The 22,220-nt window shown below is 37.8% G+C and overlaps 1 protein-coding gene across 18 annotated transcripts in view; it reads left to right on the forward strand.

Moving 5' to 3' along the window:
* Window positions 1-22,220, forward strand: part of TUB (TUB bipartite transcription factor) — a 157,555-nt gene that overhangs the window by 98,978 nt on the left and 36,357 nt on the right. For all 18 annotated transcript variants that reach the window (XM_068944977.1, XM_009684711.2, XM_009684715.2 and 15 more), the window contains 2 exons: window positions 17,589-17,640; window positions 19,111-19,273. In XM_068944977.1, coding sequence (XP_068801078.1) covers window positions 17,589-17,640; window positions 19,111-19,273 — 215 coding nt within the window. The remainder of the gene's footprint in view (window positions 1-17,588; window positions 17,641-19,110; window positions 19,274-22,220) is intronic.

Genomic DNA, 22,220 nt, shown 5'->3' on the forward strand with positions numbered 1-22,220 from the left:
ACCCTCACATGCCGCATTTTGTGTGGTGCTCTGGGGCGTGTTGCCAGAGTAGAGGCACATTACCCTTGTGCTATAGGCAAGAACACTGCATGTGCAGCGCAAGTGTGGCTTTTGCAGGATTATGTAATGAATCAGTAACAAGGCCAGGAAAGGAATTATATTTGTTTTATCTTCTATTTCCATCCTTCTTGGATCTAAAACAGATTTCCTTTCTGTGTTTCTTTTGCCTGTTTATAAAGAAATCCAAATAAGGATAATGAGAACTACGCGTATGTAGGCAAGAGAAAATGAACCTTACAAACTTTCTTCACAGGGTGTGAGGTTGGGAGGGCGTCTCCAGTATGTATATATAGCAAGTGGCTTTGGATCAATACAACTTCTGAAGGTAGATTTCTTGTAGCTGTTACTCATAATGTCTCCCTATGAGGAATTCTCATTTGCCTAATAATACTGTTAAGCCTGAAACCTTTGCTCCAGGGAGATGCTAATTAAGGTCTTTGCCTCTACCCAGCCACCACCTTTTTCATGAAACCTATTGGACTTAGTGTCTGTGAAAGGTTTACCTCTCTTTTAATTTTAGTTGAAATTAATTTGACTGGACAAAAACATTTATAGACATTATGGCTGTATAAGTCTCAGTTCCTTAAGGAACCAGGCAAATATACAGATACTGAACTGTCAGTGAAGGAATCAGAAGTCTGAGTGCTCTGGTCAAATTTTATCACAGAAGCACTATGGAAATGAGAATTTTTCCTGAAACTTTCAGAGATATACTTGTTCATTGTTTTCTGTCTTGTATTCTTATGGAAAGTTAACGTTAGGATTAGTGCTTGGCATGAGACAGAGAAGAAAAGCTTAAATACTTACAGTTTTCTGACAAGAGAACTAAATACTTGAAATTTCATTTTTCTTGCATGTTACGATTTGTTTCCCATTCTAGAAAATTAGCAACCACAGGCTGACATCAGGCATTTCTATCCACATTCTACCGACATTTTAGTTGAAAATGTTTCGTAAGAGGGAGTTAGCAGGCACAGAAGTGTGTGATAGAGCTGTATGTGGAGCTTCAGCCCCCAATGGAGAATTGCTTTTACTATAATTGTTGCTAACAGGCATTATAGCAGGTGAAGTGGAATGACTGAAATGGTAATTTCAGCCACATATTAATAAAATATGAAAAGGATGGTGAAAAGCCTTTTCCCATAATGGTTTGCTACTAACGTCACAGCATCTGAACAGCTCTTTGTTCAGTAAAAACCCTGTATGTCTTATTCTTCCATCCTTCACTCTCAACAAGTTAAATGCAGGTTTATGACAGTGTAGCAGCAAATAAGTTGATGTGTTTTATTGTGCTTTTTCTATCCACCAAGGAAAAGTGCTGATAAACTTTTTATATGCTGTTGGTCAATACAATCTTCCTCTGGCAGTTAGACTCAGGCAGTTGTGATCATTTTAGTTCCATAAAACCAAACATGGTTTATCTTTAGACTTCTTCAAAGTTACACTGGAGCAAATGAAATGCTTGTTTCCTTTGTTGAAAAATGGAAGGCACAAAAGCCTAGGACCTGTAGTGTCTTGGATTACCTCAGGACCTGCTTATGTTGTGCTTGAACAAATCTGCTATAAATAGCAGAACAGTGATATCTCTTTAAAGCTCTGTTTTTGAAATTAGAAGCAGAGATGATTTTATATAGACTTTTTTAAAGCATCTAAAGACTTTTTAAAATTAAAATATTTGGGCTGGGAAACAATTTGTGCTTTCTCTGAATACATGGAAAGTAATAAACGACACTTAAAAAAAATTTAGGTTCTGGATATTCTTTCCATCTTGAAGCTATTATTGGCTTCATGTAAACACTTAGGAAACAGCACTTCTCATAATATAATTGAGACTTGAGGATTTGTTTAAGCTCTGTTCCCTAAATCCATGGGTTGAAATTCAGTGTAGGAGTGCTGCCATTTGTCTTTCCCTTTACAAAACAAACAAAGGTGATAAGAAACAAAAAAAACCCCAGAACCAGTCATACCCAATTTACTGTATGTCTGAATGTTTTTGGAATGTTTTCAAAAAGGAGAGTGTATCTATTTTGTGTGGTAAAGAAAGATTCAGCAGTTTTTCCTGTGTTATTTCTGGCCAGTAAGTTTACTTGTGTCCCTGCTGTTTCATAATGTGCCTATATCTTAGTGAAAAGAAAAGTAAAAGACAAGGGAGACAAATTTTGTCTAATTAGTAAATGAACTGCAATGTTTTCAGGATCTGTATTTAGCATGAAAACACGCATTAGAATTGCAGATTGTACTTTCTGCTTTGTTCCTAGGAACTGATAAACATACAATTTGCAAGCCTATATAATTATAATGTGATTTTAGAGAACTGTAATTTCTACCAATATCTAGCATATATCATTTGAGTGTAAATTTTCAGTACACTGTGTGCAGGGATTAACAGCGCAACTTTAACGAGAATTATGCTGTCTAATCCCTTGGTTACCATGCTGGTAATGTATCCCCTTTAACCATCTGAGAAGTCAAATTATACTGAAAATCTGTAGTTGAAAAGAATGCTTTGGTTTTATATGATAGCTATCGTTTGGTTTGTAAAACATGATACCCTGTTTGCTCAGCATTTTTCAAATGATTGAAGAGAAAAATTATGCCTAGGTAATGTAAGAGAAGAGTTAAAAAATAGTAGACTGTCATTGATCTAAATGCCTTTGGATATGTTACAGTTTAGGGATGATGATAACTGCTTGCAGATTTAAAAAAAAAAAAAAACTCTAGAGTTGACACACCTTTTTTGTAAACCTAATTTTTTTATGCATCTATTGCTTTAGATAAAAGCATACTCTTCCATGTAAAATATTTGGGCAAATTTTATAACAACTCATTAGAAAAGGAATGTTGCTCTTTTTGTCTCTTTTTTTTTTTTTCTTCTTGGTTACTGTTTGATGGAACTGGTAAATACTTAACATGCAGTTCAGAAAACTGAAAGATGTGTTTTCAGCCTTTTCCTTTAGTGTTCCCAATTTCACATGCTGTAAGCTTTTATTTTGCAGATCCATAGCCATTTGAGCAGTCCACCGCTCATAAGTAGTGCCACTCAGATGGCAATATTTATGTCTAGCAATAACAAGTTTATAAGTCTTTTGAGGGTCAGAACACTTAAACTTAGTTAACTGGCATGCGTGTACGAGACCCTATATTCAGTATTCTTCAAATATACTGAAGAATGGGTTCAGGAGTCTGAAATGTCTTATGCGGGTGACCTATGGAAAGCCTCATACGGTAGCACTCTGGGTGTTTATATATAAATTTTTTTCAGACCTAGAACAATAATTTGGAAAGGATAGTTGCAGTTAGAAATATGAATGAGTTGGGTCATTAGAATTAACTCCTAATTTTCCTGTAATTCAATAACTTTGTCAACTATAAACTATGTACTGCTGAATTCTTAACCACTAACCCATCAGAATGACAACTCTCAAATTAAGTGATATATATTCTGTGCTGATAATTCAGCAGAAAAATGTTATTAAGCATTTTGAATATCTTTTGGAGATTTTGCATCTTGAAGAGAATAATTTCAGAATGAGAGAGGATAAAAACATGATTCAAAAAGTACACTGTGTTAACCACTGAACTATTTCAGAGGAGAGGAGGTTTTCAGCTGGCAATCCAAAGCTTTTCAGGAATATCACTTCCCAGTTCTCTGAAACTACAAGCCTGCTTACTGTCTGACTTCTTTTCCACAGCCCTTACCAGAATTCTCATTTCTTGCAGTTTTGTTTGTGTGCATATGTGTCATCTGTGTTATAGAGCAAAGTTTTATGTCTTGAAATGAAAGATTGCTATATCAATTAATGGCCCAATGCTGAAAAAAATCCAGCATTTGAGTCATGCCAGTGGATGATGACAGTTTTCTGAACTGTCTTTAAAAAAAAAAAGTAGTTTTCCAGATTTTATCTCCCAGTTTATTTCTTAGTAATTCCAGGCTTTCTTGTATGCTACCATTTATGTAGCACTGCAGCAAGGCATTCCACATAGTTTTGTTGTTCCGCACAATATACCAAAAAGTATTGAGAGAACAGTCCAGAGTAATTATTAGTCTAAGTGATAACTTCATTGGAGGCAATCTGAGAGAACCAAATGAAGACAATTTGGTAATTCTAATCAATTAGAGGTAGCATTTCCAGGGTATCTTGGTTGTCTTGTTTCTGAAAATATTAACAGGAGACTCCAGGAATGGTAGTAGTTCATATCGTATATCTTGTATAACACTGGGGAAAATCCCTGGGAGTAATCCCCTCTCTGTATTTTACATACTCTGCCTTCTGTCGTTTCCCCTAATTTTCAGTTTGCAACTCATGCTTTCCAATGCACTCATACTTTCTAGTACTGCCCTCGTGAACTAAACATTTTTCAAGAGTGCTGCATTTGCCATGAGTTTCTTATTGAAGAGATGATTAAAGACTTCCTGCCTCAATATATTGACTTGATAGTTGGTCTGAACTTAAAACTTTATACCTCAGAAAGGTTCATATCTTCAGAACAGATAATTCTGGTTCCTGGAATTATTCTTATGTTAGGAAAGACTGCTGGCAACCTTGAATACAAAAGCTTTGCATGAGGAAGTGTCAGAAATAGAGTCAAAAGATCATGGAATAAATCATTTCTATTATCGATCAGAATTTTTTGAATGGATAAATACTGTTTTGGGTTGTAGTTTTGTGACAGAATTTTGATAATAGAAGTAGGAGACACAAATAGCCTCTGAAATCTGTTAGCTGAGCACTTGGAATGATCCTATTGTGTTGCATGAGAAGAGACCAGGCTCGTTTGTTTGTCCTAATATTGTTTCCTCCAGTATGTCTATTTAGGAAAAAGGTGCCACGTGATTCCAAAATGTAACCAAAATGGTCACAGACAAGTCATGAATTATAAATTCAGGACTAATGTGATTCATAATGAAGATGGAAATAAAAATATTCCAGTAGCAATTACTTGTTCTGTTTTACTTTTGTCTAATTTATTTGAAGTATTTAAAATAGACATGCTAAACTAGGCATATAAATTCAAATTTTTGAGCACAGTTAATATTTATGAAAATATGGGGATTAGAATTTATGCCGTGTACGTATTTTAATATACAACAAGAAGTGGTATGTTGCATAACAATATTGAAACTGTTACTAGATATGATGCTTCCAAGTACTTAGAAATGTTGTGAACGTATTTGATTATTAAAGGGGCTATTTTTTGCCAATCTGAAACACAAAAATGTATGCCGGCATAGTTGGTGTTAAATAAAGAATGGTCAGATTACGGTAGTATGTGCTGTAATAGCACAAGTCAGGGTTTTATCCTAAAATATGTCAAAAAGTAATATTGTTGCTTTTCATAACATGTCCCATAAGGTTAGATTCTATGTAATAGTACTTGTTATGTTCCCCCTCCTCCCCCCCATTTATTTTCTTTTTACAAGTATTTTTACTAGAAAATGTTAGAAATTGGCACAGGCTGAAATTTGCCTGGGTTCAGCTTTGGTGACTGGTAATTACACAAAAAGGTGGAGATAGTCACTTATGTAAGGAAGAAAAAAGGTGATATGCCTCCAAATAATGCATACTTTTACTCTTCCACCCATAGGGAATGAGTGATAAATGAGGCAGCTTTAGAGGCTGTGTGCCACAGCTGTGGCACTCTGCCTGGCTCTTGCAGGGCTGCTGGTTCCTGCTCTCCATCACTGCATGCTGACACACTGACCTGGCTGTCTTGGAAAGGGAGTCGTCTGCTGCCAAAGCTATACTTGAGGTCCAATGGCTAAAGTTGTGGTGCATGGTATGTTAATAATCTTAAACACCCAGAAAATCTAATGCAGGGTGGACATTTTGTTGACTCTATTATGGTTAAACAGTTTTCCTTTTTACACTTTTAATAATTCCAGCTACCATCTCGTTATCTTGCATACTAAAACACAAAAAGCTGTTAACAGAATTTGCTGATCTATTGCCTTGAAATGCTTCCTGGAGAAAACTTGATGCTAGAAAGGTTTTATTGAGCTAAATTCCTTTAAGAATTTCCTTGGTAGCTTACCAGCCAGCTTGCAGCCTGTACCACCCTGTCTGGGTGATACAGGTCCCATGTGCTTCTCTCGCAGGACTCTCTAGTTACCTGTGTTCCTGGGGCCTTCCACGTTACTGGTTTTGGCAATCTGGCAGGTGGACAGGCTTAGGATTAGAGATCCCAGGGCTGCCAGGAGCTCAGTCTGTTCCACAAATAGTTTGAAAGCTTTTGATTTCCTTTCTGAATTAGAGCAAATGTCAGTTTCAGGACATCAGATTTCAAAATCTAGAGTCATTCAATCTCGTGGAATGACTTTTCTCTAACCAGTCCTATGGTTAGTGGCAGTGATTTGCCACAGCCCTGCCGCAGCCAGGATTTCTGAGTGGCAGACGAGAATGTAGGATGGACTTAGGGGTTTAATTCACGTCTGCTGCACTGAGAAGTGTATAAATGTCACTCCTTCAGGGGGTTCCTGTATACTGGATCATATACTGTAAAGGAGTCGCACACACTGCGATGTCATCTGAATCTCCACCATGTCGACATTCACTGTAAACTCCCTGAACAATGATTGACTTAGGTAATTAGGGAGACCAGTTTTCACAGGTCAGTCATTAATATCCTCATTGTGAACAAAGCTCCCTTGTTGGTTATCTGCCACTGCTTCTCAGTAGCTGTTTCCTTCACAGGTACAGAAAACTTTTCTCCTCACATCGTAAAGTTTTCCTGTTGCTTTTCCCAAATCTTGAGTAGTTTCTTCTTACCCACTTTGGAAGCAAAGGAAAGGGACTGGCTTAGTTCTGAGAAGGAGAAAAATGCTTTTTAGGTTGTTTAGTCACAAGATCATCTTTTCGTAGGGGGACTGATAAATCAGAAAAGCTGAAATGTGTAATTTCTGTTGAAATTCTCCGTGACTCCTGTAGACATTACCATGTTTTAGAAAGAAATGAATACCTCTCTCTCATTTAAAAATAATAATGAAGTCCAACCCTCAAACATTATTATTATTCTTATTATACTTTTCTGAGATTGCCTCTGCATTAATACCTGGATGACTCGATTGGAAAAGGAGTATCTTTTATGTGGGGCACTATATACACACCTAGTGAAAAGAATTCTGTGTTGCCAGGATTTCATTCAAAACTCCATCCAGAACTCCAGACTGTTAAAGGGTTTACACACATGCATCATTTTTTTGCCATATGAAATTAGTGGGAACACTTTCATGAGATTAAATTGACTTTGTACAGGATCAGGCTCAAATATGTAGATCAGGCTGCATTGAATACCTCATCTGCATAGAGTACTATTAGAAATAATGACTTAGCGTTCACTGATAAATACAAAGCCTAGGCCAAATGATGTTTGTTACTTTTGGCAGCTGTCAACATCTTACATACCTTGAAATCTATACCATGTACTCAAGCACCAGAATATGATAAACTTATTTTTCTACTGAAAATGCTGTCCAGTACTGTCAGAATTTTCTACTTATGTAGAAGATAATTATGAGAATGAACTCAAAAGCAAAATGAAAAAACTGCTTTCTTCAGTTCCTGAAGAAAAATACTAGATTGGATTATAAAGATAGCGTGTGCGTGGGAAAAAGTGACAAAATATTTTGTTTCAGAGTTAGTATTTTATCATAAAATGACATGTCTTCCCTTAGAAACTGTACTCTATGGAACTGTATTCTGTAAAAAAAACCTTTAACAAAAAAATAGGAGCTTGGCTGTTTCACTTTGCTAACCTATCAGAGTTGTAATTCTTACTTTATTTTTCTTTAGTTTTGATTGTTAAAGCTGCCAAGGGATTCTAGCTAGTCTCACTCCTTCACATTTTCAGTAAATAAAGCAATAACTTATTTTCCCAATTCTGCTAAAATCTAATAAATGTATCTTTATCCTTTTCCTATCCTGTCCTAAATGCATAGGTAGGCAGTGGGATCTGTTAATGGGTTGCTGTGTTAATGAGTTGCCTCAGACACCATCTTCAGCAGCACAATATTTGATCTATGTGCCTATGTTTATATGCCTACTACTGGGAGAATCCTCACTGAACACCTACAGCTTTTGTCCCTGTGGCTTGGATGTTTTATTTCTTGAACACTTCAGGATAATACTATTATTTTAAAGGCCAGCATTGTTTTGGGATTGGTTATTATAGCTGTAATGCTTCACTCTTGCATCATAAAGCTGTTTCAAAGGGAAGTTAAGAGTTGTTAATCTCATTTTACAGGTTTCTTGAAAGGTTATACTGTTTGATGTAAAATAGGTCCTGTACGCTACCAACTGGGTGAAAATGTTTCATAGAACAGGCATAAGAGGGAGAGAGAGAGAGGAGCCAGCAGTCTTACAATGCAGTTTTTTTTCTTGACAGCAGTGTTTCACAGTCTTTTCCATATCAGAATCGCAGTGGTCTATTTTAGGTGGCATACTTTTCCACCGTGGCAATGCTGGAATGGAAGAGTAGTCACGGCCCTCTAAGGTCCAAACTGAGAGCTCTTATTCTACAGCATATGTATAAGTTTAGTCTCCTTCTCCAGACAATACTTATCCCTAGTTTCTGCTCATTTAATTTACTACTTGTTGTGATGGGGATGCTTTGTACATTTATGGGTTGATTTCCTTGTTATATGTATTTCACTGTTCTATTCCTTGAGACTGTTTGAATTTGGTATTGAAATAGAAATCAGTTTGACTGTTTGGACTGGATCTGTCCTGTGGCTGGCAGCGCTCTGCTGATGTTAGTTTGTACTTTCAATAAGCATAAACCCAAAGGCTGTTCGGTGTTTGTTCTCCATCGCTCATGTTTATTATATTCACCTCTCTCTTTTGGGACATAGATTTTCCTTTCTGACATTATGTTCAGAGTTTGTGTGTGTTGAGGGAGGAGAAGAAATAGCCCAACCATACGCTCTTCCCTCAGGTGTTATTTCCATTACCTGTAATTTACTGCTGTGTGCTATCTTATTCACCTCTATTATAATTGCATGGAATGAATCTGTACAAATACTAGTTCAATTGATCTTTCCAGGGCAATAGTGGCAGTCCTGTAGTTCTGATTATTTAAAACATGCAGATGTGATTCAGGGAGTAATTTTACTTTGCCTCTTATTAGATCTTTTCCTGGTTTCTTACTGTCTTCACTGAAAGCTGTCAGTCTAGATATTTCAAATCCTAAACTGTATCTTCTTTTTCCCGGTGACTCCTATTTTGTCTTTAGAAGGTGAATAGCGGTTTTCAGGATTGCAGTCAAAGCCAGGAGATGTTATTGATACAAAGTGTATCTGTAGTATTTGAAGTTCTCTTGCTGTTCTTTTCAGCCCTGAGATTCTGTTGGATGGCCTTGCCTTTGTCCAGGGCTCGATTATGTGTATCATGTAATACATCCTTCTTCCATTATATTTGTACCTGACTCTGATTTTCTTCTTAAAATCTGTCCCGAGTGAAACATTTAGAAGACTTCATTTCTATAATTCCTTTCAGTTTTATGTGCTCCTGAACCCATATCAATGGGAGATCTATTCTGATGAATAGTGCTAATTAAACTGAAAGAAAAATGTGAGTTGTGTGGTTATCTTGCGGATTTGGCTGGCATTTAGTTTAACAGTTATCTAAGTAGAATAAAGAAAATAATTATGGATGCGTATTCTTCTTGCTACATTTTCTTTCAGTTAATGTTACTGGTGACACAGTCTGCAGTGTAGCTGAGCTGGGACAGTGGCATTTCAGTTCCATTTTGTGTGACATCCAGAATATTCATAGAACCCTTCAGGCTGGAAGGGCCCTCAGGAGGGCTCTTTTCCAACCCCCTGCTCAAAGCAGGGTCAGCTATGAGGTCCGACCGGGTAGCTCAGGGCTTTATTCAGTTGAGTCTTGAAAACCCCCAAGAATGGAGACTCCACAGCCTCTCTGGGCAGCCTGATATTGCAGGGTTGCTGTTAGGTCCCCCTGAAGCTGTTGCTTCTCCAGGCTGAACAAGCCTAGCTCCTTCAGCTTTTCCTCACGGAGCAGATGCTGACCATGCTGGTTGCCCGCTGCTGAACTCGATCCGGTTTATCAATGTTTTTCCTGTATTGGGGCTCTCAAAACTGGATGCAGTACTGTAGGTATGGTCTCACAAGTGCTGAGTGCAGGAGGATAATCACTTTCCCTGGTGTACCGGCCATGCCCCTGTTAATAAGGCCCCGGATGCTGTTGGCCTTCTTTGCTGCCAGGGTGCACTGCAGGCTCCCATTCAGCTTGCCACCCAGCAAGATCCCCAGTCCTTTTCAGCTAGTGGGTCCTCAGCCTGTATCGTTGTGGGGAACTCTTCCTTCCCAGGTGCAGGGCTCTGCATTTGTCCTTGCTGAATTTCTAAGGAGCATGCCTGACCCCTTCCTCCAGCCTGCCTAGGTCCCTCTGGATGGCAGCCCTGCTCTCGAGTGTATCATCTGGTCCCCCCCATCTTGGTGTCCTCTGCAAACATGATGAGAGCGCAGTCTGTCGTCTCCGCTAGGTCATTGATAAAGATGTTATAGTTTCTCAGGTGCAAATACTGAGCATATGACTGAGTGATGATGGAAAAGAAAAATAACAACATGTGTGTGTCCTGTGTTGACTTACTGGAAAATATAAGATGCTAAAAAGTTTTTTGTTGCTGTTTTTAAATCCCCGAAACAGAATTGTTGGACATGCCTAATTAGTGGCATGGATATTAATGAGTGTACAAGGCACATTCAGATAAACCTTACTGAGGCCAATGCTTCTGACAGTTCAGAAAGGTCTCATTCGTTTATGGATTTTTTTAAGCTATTTTGCCAGCCAGGATTTGAAGAGAAAATAAAGCATTTGGTTCTGTAATTATTTGTGCAACTACAAATTCAGTCTCTGCTTTCAGCCATCTGCCCTGCAGGCATTACTTTTACGGCCATTTAGAACATTGGCACAGTGTGCGATCTCTGCGTCGTCTTGTGTTTTATGGCTGGCTTGAGTGCTGATAATTCTGACACAAATATGTGTTCATATTTCTGCCCCCCCCCCTTTTTTTTTTTTACATCCTTCTGCTTTGTCTTTTTTAGTCTTTTTAAGGGTCTAAAGACCAGCTGCACAGGAAAGAGAAGCAATGCTGTATTCCTGAACAGGCATTCTTTTATTTACCGTGTGAGATGCATACTAGAACAATTTTATTCCTATTAGGGTTCACAGGAAGAAATGCAATCTTCCTTTCTGTTCCTGGTCTCAGTAGTTCAATGGCCAGTTCCGTGGTAACTCTGATATGCGTACCAGTAATGGGAGACAAGTACCTGCCTGTTGCCTGAATGCTTGAATGCCTTCTCTCTCTGGTATGTGCATGGCATGGGAGAAAGCTAAGAGCTTTTCCTGTTCCTGCTGTTGGCATTAGTAGGATAAACTAAGTTTGAATGTTCTTGCTGAATGAGTTAGATGGCAAGGCTTTTACTTGCTTACATGGCCCAAGAGAGAAGGTACTCATTTTACTCTAAAGATAGTAGCTGCAGGTTTTAGACTAGATCAGATGACTGAGCAACTGCTTTGGAGTTAGAAAGCCTTGATGAATCCTAGCATGAGGGCAGGCCTCACAGTCTTTCTTTCATTTAAAGGTCTTGGCAGTGTTGGCATATGGTGTACATGCAGGAACAGATCTTATTTTATGTGAGGACTTGCTGGTGTTAGTTAGGACTTTGTAGAAACCACTAGCCTCACTGGTTGAGAATATATTTATTTAAAGTTGTTTGAAGAACCTAACTGTGTACCATTCCCTGTGGAACATAACTTCAGTTTGGGGAGTTCCCTGATCCTGTCAGTGGGCTAGCATTTCAGTAGCATTTCATCAGTGCTGCTGGAAAGCTCATTCCTAAAGACTTAACGGTAATATTATTTAGAGCTGTTGGTTTTAATGGAAGTACAGAGGTTTTATGAAAGTACAGAGATTATGCAGAGAAGTGTAGTTGGGTGAATATGACAGATGGTATCCGGTAAGCCAAGTGCTAACACTTTGTAGGGTTTTTATTTCATATATATTTACAGAGTTTGAAATGTTCAAATGGCACTCTGCCCCCATTCTTGTCCTTTTCAGTAAGCCTTAATCTAAAAGATCCCTTAATCTACTTTTCTTGACACAGTGACATGCTGGTCTTCAGGATCACTCAGATCTTGAAGACTAACATGGGGTGCTTCTTTCTTTTTCCATCTGGTTGAATCCTACTTTGTTTTTGGCTTGCAGTTGACAATATGGGAGAAGAAACTTGAGACGGAAGTGTCTCATTTAATCTTCCATTGCTTCGTGTTCTGTCTGGCAAATGGGAATAATATTTTCTTATTCAATCCTTATCTTTTTATAATGTAAACTAGTTGGTTCAGGAATTTTCTCTGACTATGTATGTTCATTCTGCTTGTACAAAGGTCTATGATTTCATGTGGAGTTTTTGGGTGCTGCCACTAGTAATGCATTGTTATGAAACAGCAGAGGAAGAAAATGCAAGGACGATGCTTTGAAACAGTGTATAAAAGTTTAGTGATAGTACAAGTGTAATCTTGTTTGAACAGGAACATTTCTCATTGCAGTCAGTGCTGGACTCCGAAGATGTGATGGATATGATTTTGCACCTTTCTCTTGATAAAAAGTTAATGTCAAGGAAGATGTTCTTTATGAAGCAGTGTCAGCAAGGAAAAAGTACATTGCCTCATTTGCCAAGCAGAAATGATAGAGCTGCTTTAGCGTGTCAGAGGCTTCTTCATGCATTTTGGATATTCTAATCAAAAATATGTCTCATTATTTGTTTTTTTTTTTTCTTAAAATGGTTAATTGAAGTGTTAGCAGTTTGCATGTTTGAAGAGAAAAGTTGAAGTAACTGCTGTGAAATGTGTTATTATTTGAATCAAGGCTTTTCCAGTTTTACTAAAATTGAAATAAACCTATGTGGAATTACAGTAAATGTAATAAGAGGCTGATTTACAGAAACTCCTGCCTTTATCTCAGAAATAAATTGAAGCGCTTCATGTAATTGTTTTTAGCTTTTATCCTTAAAAGCTGATTATTTTGGGGTTTCTATCCAAATGTTTTTTAAGAAATGCCGATTCTGAAGAAGAGCTCAGAATATTAAAATATGTGCTTATATTTTTATCTTCATTATGATATGGAACATTTTAGAAAGCTTGGTTATTTTTGTGTAAATTGAATTTAATTTTGAACCTTTCTCTGCAAAAGAGAGTTTTTTTCTTAAAAAGTGGTTCAAAAAGATGACTGTTCATTTAATATATTTTCCACGTGGAAAATAGGAAGTGGGGATATCTGAATAAAATGCCGTGTTTAAAATTTGAAAATAATGCACTCTAAATTTAGTACTCAAGTCTCTGTGGGCCTTGGATGAAGCTGCTAATGTGAATCTCTAAAATATGTAACTATAGGCTGGAATTCTTCTTAAGCCAAACATACAGTAAGCTCTAATAGGTGGGTTACTTGAGTTGAGCATGGGTGGATGGGTCTTCCTGAATAATTGTCTACGAGTGAATATGTACAAGGTCTGACTAGTTAACTGAATATGGACTAGTCTGTATTACTGCAAACCTGCAGTACTGTTTACAATATTATATGCAGTGTAAAATTGCTTTCCCTTTTAAGCAGGGTCAAAGCCATAGCAAAGATGCCTGGTAGATAAGTGATACTTGATCAAATAGGAGTAAGGGTGAACCTTGCTGTGTCTTCAGGTTGCTTCAGCAGATTGCTAACATGTATGTATTCTCCTTAATAATTTAACTTTTATGAATTATAAAATTGTATTTCTGTATTACAACTGACTTAGTTTCATGCTGCTGCTGGGATTTTCTAACATTGCATCAAATGCAGCCAGAATTGTTTTAATAGCCTCACGCTGTGTGAGATTGCTTCCTGTAGTGATCCTGCCACGTTACAGCTATCAGTTTTCCCATCGTACTGTGCCGTTAGTCTCTGTCCGTGCCAGTCATTTTGACCACTGAGTAACAAAACCATTGCCACTTGAGAAACCGTACCTGTAGCTGTTGGGTCCTCTGCACGGACGCAGCCTGGGGCACAGAAAATGCTGTTGCTCTGCTTCCCTTCTTTCAGGGGAAGAGCAATCGGTTTCTCTTCTTTCCAGAGACCAGGAAGGGCAAAGCCTCAGCTTCTGCTCCTAGACTTCTATCCGTTTTGTCTATTTTCCCAGGGAATGGAAAGGAGAAGTTTTCTGTATTTTAGCTGTTGGAGCCTGGAGCATCTGCCAGGGTACATGGACTGGCAGACACTATGGCAAAAATGTCTGCTAGATCTTTCTGCTAGGCTTTCATCTGAGTCTGAGAAAGGGTCATGTAAGCGCTGCTAACACATTTACATCTGCTAACACACTTGCATCTCAGAGTCCCCAGCAGGTGTTTTTAAGGCAGCAAGAATGAGGGCCTGATGCAATCACTATGGAAACAAAGCTGTTTTTTAAAAAAGTCTGAGATCTCTTCATGGTAAGCCTGAGGAGCCCCCCAGCCTCGGGAGAGTTGTTAAATTGAAAATCAGGGAATGTGAAATACTGGGCTTTAATCAGTAGCTCCGAGGTCCACTAGTCCCATGGAGAGTAATAACAAAGTACATGGTCTCAAACTAGGGTATCTTGCTATTATAACAGAAGATATAGGCTAAATGATCGTTTCTTTGGGCTTGCCTGAGGATTATTTAGGTATCAAGAAAGGACAGAACTGCACCTTTTCAGTGATGCTGGCCCTGAGTAACTGTTAAAATAAACAGATCTGGTGGTAATTGACTATTTTCTGAATCCTTCACAGTGTAGAAAAGGCCCTAGAAGTGTGGTGTGACTGGCCAGTTCAGAGGGAAATAGTATGGCTGAAATAACTGTCTTCCACTCAACTTCCGTATCAGTGAAGAAAGCTTGAGTTCAGTTTTAATTGTTGAAGGTTGCAGCCTAAGTAATAGAAGGACAAGGCTTGTAGTTAATGCGTATTTACAAAAGGATTGTGGAAAACAACCTAGAGGTTTATAACATATCAAGTCACAGAAAGAAGGACTTGGAAGTTACAAAAGAGGTTGTAAGCTTCTGGTGCACTGCTTTGGGTCTCAGCTGTGATGGCATATATTCAGAGGCTTTAAACACAATGTGTTGCAGTAGAAAGGCAATATGGAGAGGTGTTTTAGCAGTACGGCATCCCAGCTTTTGGATGGAGATTTGTTTTTCTGGCGCTCCTTCAATACGTCTGATAGTCACTTGGCATTTGTGGAATGCTGAATCAATGCGAATCGCACCCTTCTGGCTCGTGTTTGCTGTGGTGTTACTAAAACTGCCGTATTTAGAACGGTGAGGTTAGGCATAAAGAAATCTGAGGGAGCTGTGCTTGTTTACAGAAACCTGAGTTTAGCTTGTCGTGACTTAGCTGGGGGATTGTAGATAAGGTTTAGAACAGGATTGAGGACATTTTACTGCTGTCTTGTTCCATGCAGTGCATTATGCCTGGATACTGTATGATGGCAAAGTACAGGAAACCAGAGACGTTCTGAGTGCTTAGTCACCTCATCCATGATAGAGAATTTAGAATTACAGCCGATCCAGCATGTTACTGAAAGCGTTATGTTCATAAGAAGATAATTACTGAACTCGTGATGTATGGGAATGTCTGAGAAGTATATATAGCTCATTTAACATATCATCTGAAGGAGTCAGCACAGTCTGATTTATAAAACAGAACATGAGAGATCATCTCTCCTTAGCTGTGCAAATAACTGATGGAACGAAGCGATGTTGGCCTTTAACCACTCGGGGTAACACAGAGTTGTATATACATTGCTGCCTCTGCATTTCTGATGGTCTGGATTAACATCATTTCTTCCGCCCCCCAGCATTATCTTAAACGAGGAGGTTTTGTTCAGGCCATTAAGCCTGAAACGTTAAACTTATGCATCTGTTATTCAATGGCCTAAGGTACCTGTGCGGTGAGTTTCACTTTCTAACAGTGTAGCTTATACAACATCAGGGTTTTTTTTTCCGCAGGAGTACTTCATTATAGCTGCAATACATATACCATGGAGTAATATGTATCGTCTTTTCATAACTTATTTTTGTAATCTATCAAATGAAGAATACTTGGTATAAAGTAGAACATTTTTGTGGGTTTATTTCTTTTCTGTAGTCTAGCACTATCTTGCTGCTGATTTCCTCTGTCTTAGGAAACTAGGATATTTCTTATTTCCTCCAAGACTTGCATCAACATCCTTAATTCTGACTTCAAGTCTTATGTGGACTAAAAATAAAGCATTACCTCTACAAGAGACCACAAAATTTCATATTCCAAGTACTTGTAGATCGTAGTTTCATTCTGTGCAGCATCAGCCTCTTGTAACATGTAACCACTGTATAAATTATGAAAGGCTGATGCTACCAATAATGCCTCATTACAGGTCTTAATAACCTTGGTGTCTGAAAAATGATATTCTGTATGCCTTTTTTAGATCTCCTGTTTACTGTAATGCTGATTGTCTTCTAGAGCATGTATATTAATATGTATGAAGTCACATATGTATGACATTTCAGTTGCACTAAAGTTTAGTTGTATTTAAATCAGAAGCCAGTTTTGGCTGTCCTGGATTGTTTTGTTTTGCTTTTTAGTTAAGAGTGATTATAAAAAAGGATTAATCTTATAAAAGAATGTGTTGTAAGAGGAAATTAAATGAATTCCACTTGTAAGAGGCCTTTTTCTGTGCACTATTTTCCTTGCAGTTGATATGATATAGTTTAAAAGATTTAATTATCTATGTTCAGTGTTTAACCATAATGTTCTTACAATATAGAGACCTTTGTTCTCTGGAAAAATAAATTGTAGTCAGTGGTTTGATAAAATACTTAAAAAAAAAAAATAATAATAATAATTTTCTCATTTCACTGCCATTAGTTTTTAACATTTAATTAGTGGAGATGATTGAATGTGGCAGGAGCTAATCTCCCAACTCGTAACAATTTGAAGAAATGAAATATGGCAGTGCGCGGTACTGTTTGTTTTGCCAGTCAAAAGTCGAACTAAATAGCAATAAGTGTGACTTTTCAGATATTCAGGAATAAATTCTGGGTTTCAATGTGCAAAAGATTAGACAATTAATATTCCTAAGGCAATTTTGAATACTACTGATTTGCTAAGCAGCTCCCTAACACCCTTCACTTCTTACATGCTTTATATGCCAATTTTCAGTCAAACGTCATTGCTGTATACATTGACGTTTTCATTAGAGAGCAGTGGAGAAGAAAGCAAGCTTTGAACTGTGGATTTTGCATCTCTTTGTGATCTGGCTGAATATAAACTTTGAAGTTTATGTGAACCAGAGTTTTTCTTTTTTTTCATGGACTGCATTTGAATTCTCTTCAGCCAACTTCTGTGAGTTAGGGCAGGCAGACTTCCATGGAACATAGTGGAAGTTTTTTCCTAAATAAATCTTGCAAGAATTGGCTGCAGTGATTGCTGTTTGGTGTTGATTTGAGTGATAAACTCCTAATTGTTTACCCTTTGTCTTTGCAGTGTTCTGGATGATGAGGGGAGTACTTTGCGTCAGCAGAAGCTTGACAGGCAGGTAAGATTTTGGACGCTTCTTGCTTTCTGAAGTGTAGATCTTGGAGCAGGGAAATCGCTGACACATATCTGATGTATATACTGATAGATGTATCCTGCCAGAAAATTACATCTACTGGTTAGGGCATGCAAAAGAGAGGTCTGTGAAGGTTACAGCTTATATTAGAAGTCTAACTTCCCCTGAGATTTTTCTTATGACTGAAGTTAAAGTGATTTTCACTTCCACTGCCTAGCGATTGTTTTAAGCTGACTTGCAACGTGTTGCCCATCTGAAGGGACCAGAAAGGACAAGAGGGTCTGGCAGGCATGTTAACTAACAGAAATTTACCACCAAGTTTTTACATCTTTTCTTCTTCATTGCCTGGATTTAGCCTTTGTGGCTGTAAACTAATCGTATTTTGTGCTGTGTTGTCTATTTGCTGCTGTATTCCTACGTGACTTATTCAACAAAATGATTCTCATCTGAAATCTAAGGGAATTTTGCCATTAAGTTTCAATAGGGTTTAGGGATTCCACTTTACCTTTGATTTTTCTGTGGCCCTGTTTCTGTGAGCCTTTGTCATGTTTACAGTTAAGCCTTGTGAGTTTAGTTTTCTGTTATTATATCCATTTCTTCTGCCATCAGCATGTCTATCAACCTGCATGTCATTTTCAAATTCAAATACTTTCTTCTTATGCCACAATTTTGAACTTGATTCTGACCTTTCTGAAGTCACGTTGGAGTGTTCCACACAACTCATGGAGCTGAAAGAGTCCTGCCTCCATTCTTGTTCTTCAGTTTTAGTGCATCTCCATTCTAAAAGGAAAAATCCCTGCACAGGAGCAGGGAAACAGTAAGGTAATGGATAATTAAAATTACCAGTTCAGTTCTCTGAGGTTATGGAAAAGGGCTCAAACAGAGAAGTCCCTGTGGTGCCATGAGATGCTGAACCAAAGCATCTGGAAGAAGAGACTTGTACGACTGGTAGGATAATTTCCTGCCTCCCATCAGTGTTGCTTTGGTTTTCATCAGGTATAACTGAGAAATTCAAGTGTTTAATTAAAGCTTAGCTTGTATAGTTGTTAAATTAGGTTCATGTCCAGTCTTATCACTTGATTCTAGTTTACAGATTATCTGCTCCTGATCTACAAAAACTTAAATTGGCACCTTTGTGCCTTTGCTCACCCTCCCATTGCTTCACAGCCAGTGCCCTCACACTGTTGTTTTCACAAGGGTTATTTCCAAGTGAGCTCTGACAGCTGGTAGACTGCTCAGAAATGTCTGTTTTAATTATTTGATATTTTCAGCAGGTGTTTTAGTAGTGGATTATTTTTTTTTGAATTTTTTGTATAACGTGATACCCGGTATCCCACTTGCATGTTCTCGCCACTGGAAAAACTGTAGAAGGTGTAAAGCTATCCGTTCTGTTTCACCAGAGATTGCTGCTGTTCAGAGTCCAGTAACAAATACTTTTCTTTGCATTTCCCTCAGCGAGCATTGCTAGAACAGAAGCAGAAAAAAAAGCGTCAAGAGCCATTAATGGTTCAGTCCAATGTGGACAGTCGCACAAGAACGCGCAGAATGAAACATTCGGAAGAACAAGCGCCATTGGTTGAATCGTATCTCAACAGCAACAGCAGCACCATATATCATGGTATATGACTATAACCTATTGCATGTGCATTTATTGCAAGTGTGATGCTCTCAATGTTCAATGTATGCTATGAGAACAAAGTCATTTTTAGTAAATAATTGATTACTTAATTTATATTTGGGGGTGAAACATCAGAACTCCTAGGGCTGGTCTCAAAGGCAGAAACCAAGGTAACTAGCTGCCATTTCAGTGCTGTGGGAGAGCGGGTAGGTTGTCACTTTTGCAGGGAATATTTAAGTGTCTTCAGCTTTGGTTCCTAATAAAGTGAGGCTTATGCTGTTCTGCTTTGTGAATGTCTCTGTGTGTGCACACCTGTGCTTAAACCTGTCAGTCCTCGATGATAAATTTGGAACTTGTTAACTACTTTCAGCTAAGTTTGGGTGTAACAATTTCAAAGATACTTTGAAATACTTGCATTTCTGCAAGTTTCATTAAAATAGGTGACTAGGTAGAGAAGAACGTTCCGAGCTTGTACAATGTGGTCTTCGTTATTTTATTAGAGCGTATAGAATCCAGAATGGACAGAGAAACTTTAGGTATTGTGGCCTTGGGTTAAAAAATTGTAAAACCATTTATATATTGGTAGATTCCAAAGAATTCTATCATCAGAACTTAATCCCAAGGAAACCAGTTTCTATTTAGTTCCGTGCTCATGGCCCATGCTTGTAGACCCCTGATGAGAGTAGGTGCATGCTTTTCCTCAGAATTTCCTAGAGGGAAGCTTGAGTAACCTTTGCTCAATATTCTGTCTCTTGTGGATCTTATTCCAGGCTGCTAACACCTCCATGAGTTTTAGGGAACAATAATTTCCCACCTTTCTTGTTTTGCAGATCCTTAAGTTGAAATTGATTCATAGGGGAGTTGTACCCCTTAACAGCAAAAGGCTTACTTTCCTTGAGTATTTAGAGGTATGTGGGACGTGAGCTGAAAACTACAAGTGTAGGGAGTGCAGAGACAATTTTCAGGTTAGAAATTCTACTAGGTGGCAGAGTACCTTAAGGTTTAATGTCTAAAAAACAAAATCTAAGATGCCCTTCTGAATTTAACTCTTGGGGGAAAAAAAAAAAAACAAACAGTATCTGTAGTCTTGGGGGAAAAAAAAAAGGCGAAAACCTTTCAATGTTCATTCATCATTCAGTTCAGATCTCTGAACACTGCACGTGCTGTACTTTTCATCTGCCTTGTCATTTCATTTTCAATAGGAGGTGGTCACATCTTTTAACGAGGTTATGGTAGGTTTTTGCTGGACTAACGATGCTGTGAGAAATGCAGGTTTTAGAGTCTCTACCTCCACTTGCAAATGGTGGGTTATTTTGGTATATTTACTCTTATAGAGTTCGTTTTTACAAACTGGGAATTGTATTGGTTAATTGTTAAGATTTTATTAATAATCGACCTTTTTATCTTACTTCTTCAAGCAGTTAGACTACCATAATGATTTCAGAGGAAGAATATTTTTTTCTGTTAGTATTATTTTAATAACACTTTTCTAGTAACTGTTATCAAAACCATTAGGTATATTTATCTCTTTTTAATACCTTCTTAGAGTCAGGGGAAACAAAATTTGTAAGCTGAAACTAAATTTCTTTCCAGGCTGGCATAAGAAGGTGATTTAGCATAGAATTACAGGATTTATTTTTTTTAAATCAGAGAAAACAGAAATTGTTTCTCTTCTGCTTATGTTCAAAATAGCTTATCACAGGTACAGAGCTATAGTCTAAGAAATGATCCCTTCTGTACAAAGGTGCCGTTGTATACTAACTCTTCTGTACTGTCAGTTGAACAACAAGGTTTTAATTTCCACAGATCAGGGAAACCAGATGTTATCTACCATAAATGGTAGCAAATTTCTCATGTACACTAAATGAGCTAAATTTTGCAGGTTTGCACTATAGCGGACTTTATGACATAAGTGAGATTAACTGTGCTCTTAAAGACAAAATTTGACCCTTCATATCATGTTATATCACACTAATTACTAGAATACTAGCTTATTTCTTCTCTTAAATCAGTTTTGTTTTGATTTTTTCCTCTCAAACCCATTCAGTATTTCACTAGCTTTCAGAGAAGCAAAAGATACAGTAATGTTTCTTGTAGTCAACGCAGAGTTCGTTGATCTTTTGGGGACAGCTGTCGTTGTAATAAACTATGCAGTTACCAAAAGCCAACTTAGGAGAATTTAGTTACCTAGTAAAGTGTTTTATTGCTTTGTAAAATCCTCCGTTAGGAACATTACTCTTTAACTATAGGAGCTTCAGAAGTGTCCTTTTTTGGTGTGGTCTTCTCTGGGAATGTGCTTAGTGTCTCAGGATACAGTGTTCTCATGGTACGTATTTAGGTTGATGGCGATTTTAAACTATGGTATTCAGCTTCAAGGTTTGTGCTTTTTTCTCCCTTCAATGAAAACATTTGTATGTAGGAGTGTCGGATGCATGAGACAGCTGGGCTGCTTCTAAAGAACTATTCTGCTCTTTTCCGTTCATTTGTTTCTGTTACAGGCATGCTGATTTTAAGTTAAGAATGACTCTTTGATGGGAGCTGACAGTCTAGTGAATGAACTACATTGCTTGGATGAGCATGTTTGTGAAATCAATTCCTATGTTGCAAATGCTACAAAAAGACCACTTCTTTCCACCTATCATCCACTTCCATTTTTTTCCGTATATAATTTCTGTGTAGCACAGATTCTTATTGATTTCAGTGAATAACTGGATGCCCATGTGGAAATATCGCCATAGTACTTTAAGCAAAATAGGTCAGTGGTTGCAGTTCTCAGATAGTAGGCTTTCTGCGCTGGGAAATTGTCTTTCATACACTGCCATCATTTACTCTAATGCAGTTATCTATGCTGAAATGGTTCCCTGATGGGCAACTCTATTCTGGAATAAAAACTGATTTTATTCCAGAATAATTATCAGACAGTAGAGTAAAAAAGTCAAAGTCACTT

The sequence above is a fragment of the Struthio camelus genome, chromosome 5 (genome assembly GCF_040807025.1).
Source record: "Struthio camelus isolate bStrCam1 chromosome 5, bStrCam1.hap1, whole genome shotgun sequence".
Lineage (NCBI taxonomy): Eukaryota > Metazoa > Chordata > Aves > Struthioniformes > Struthionidae > Struthio > Struthio camelus.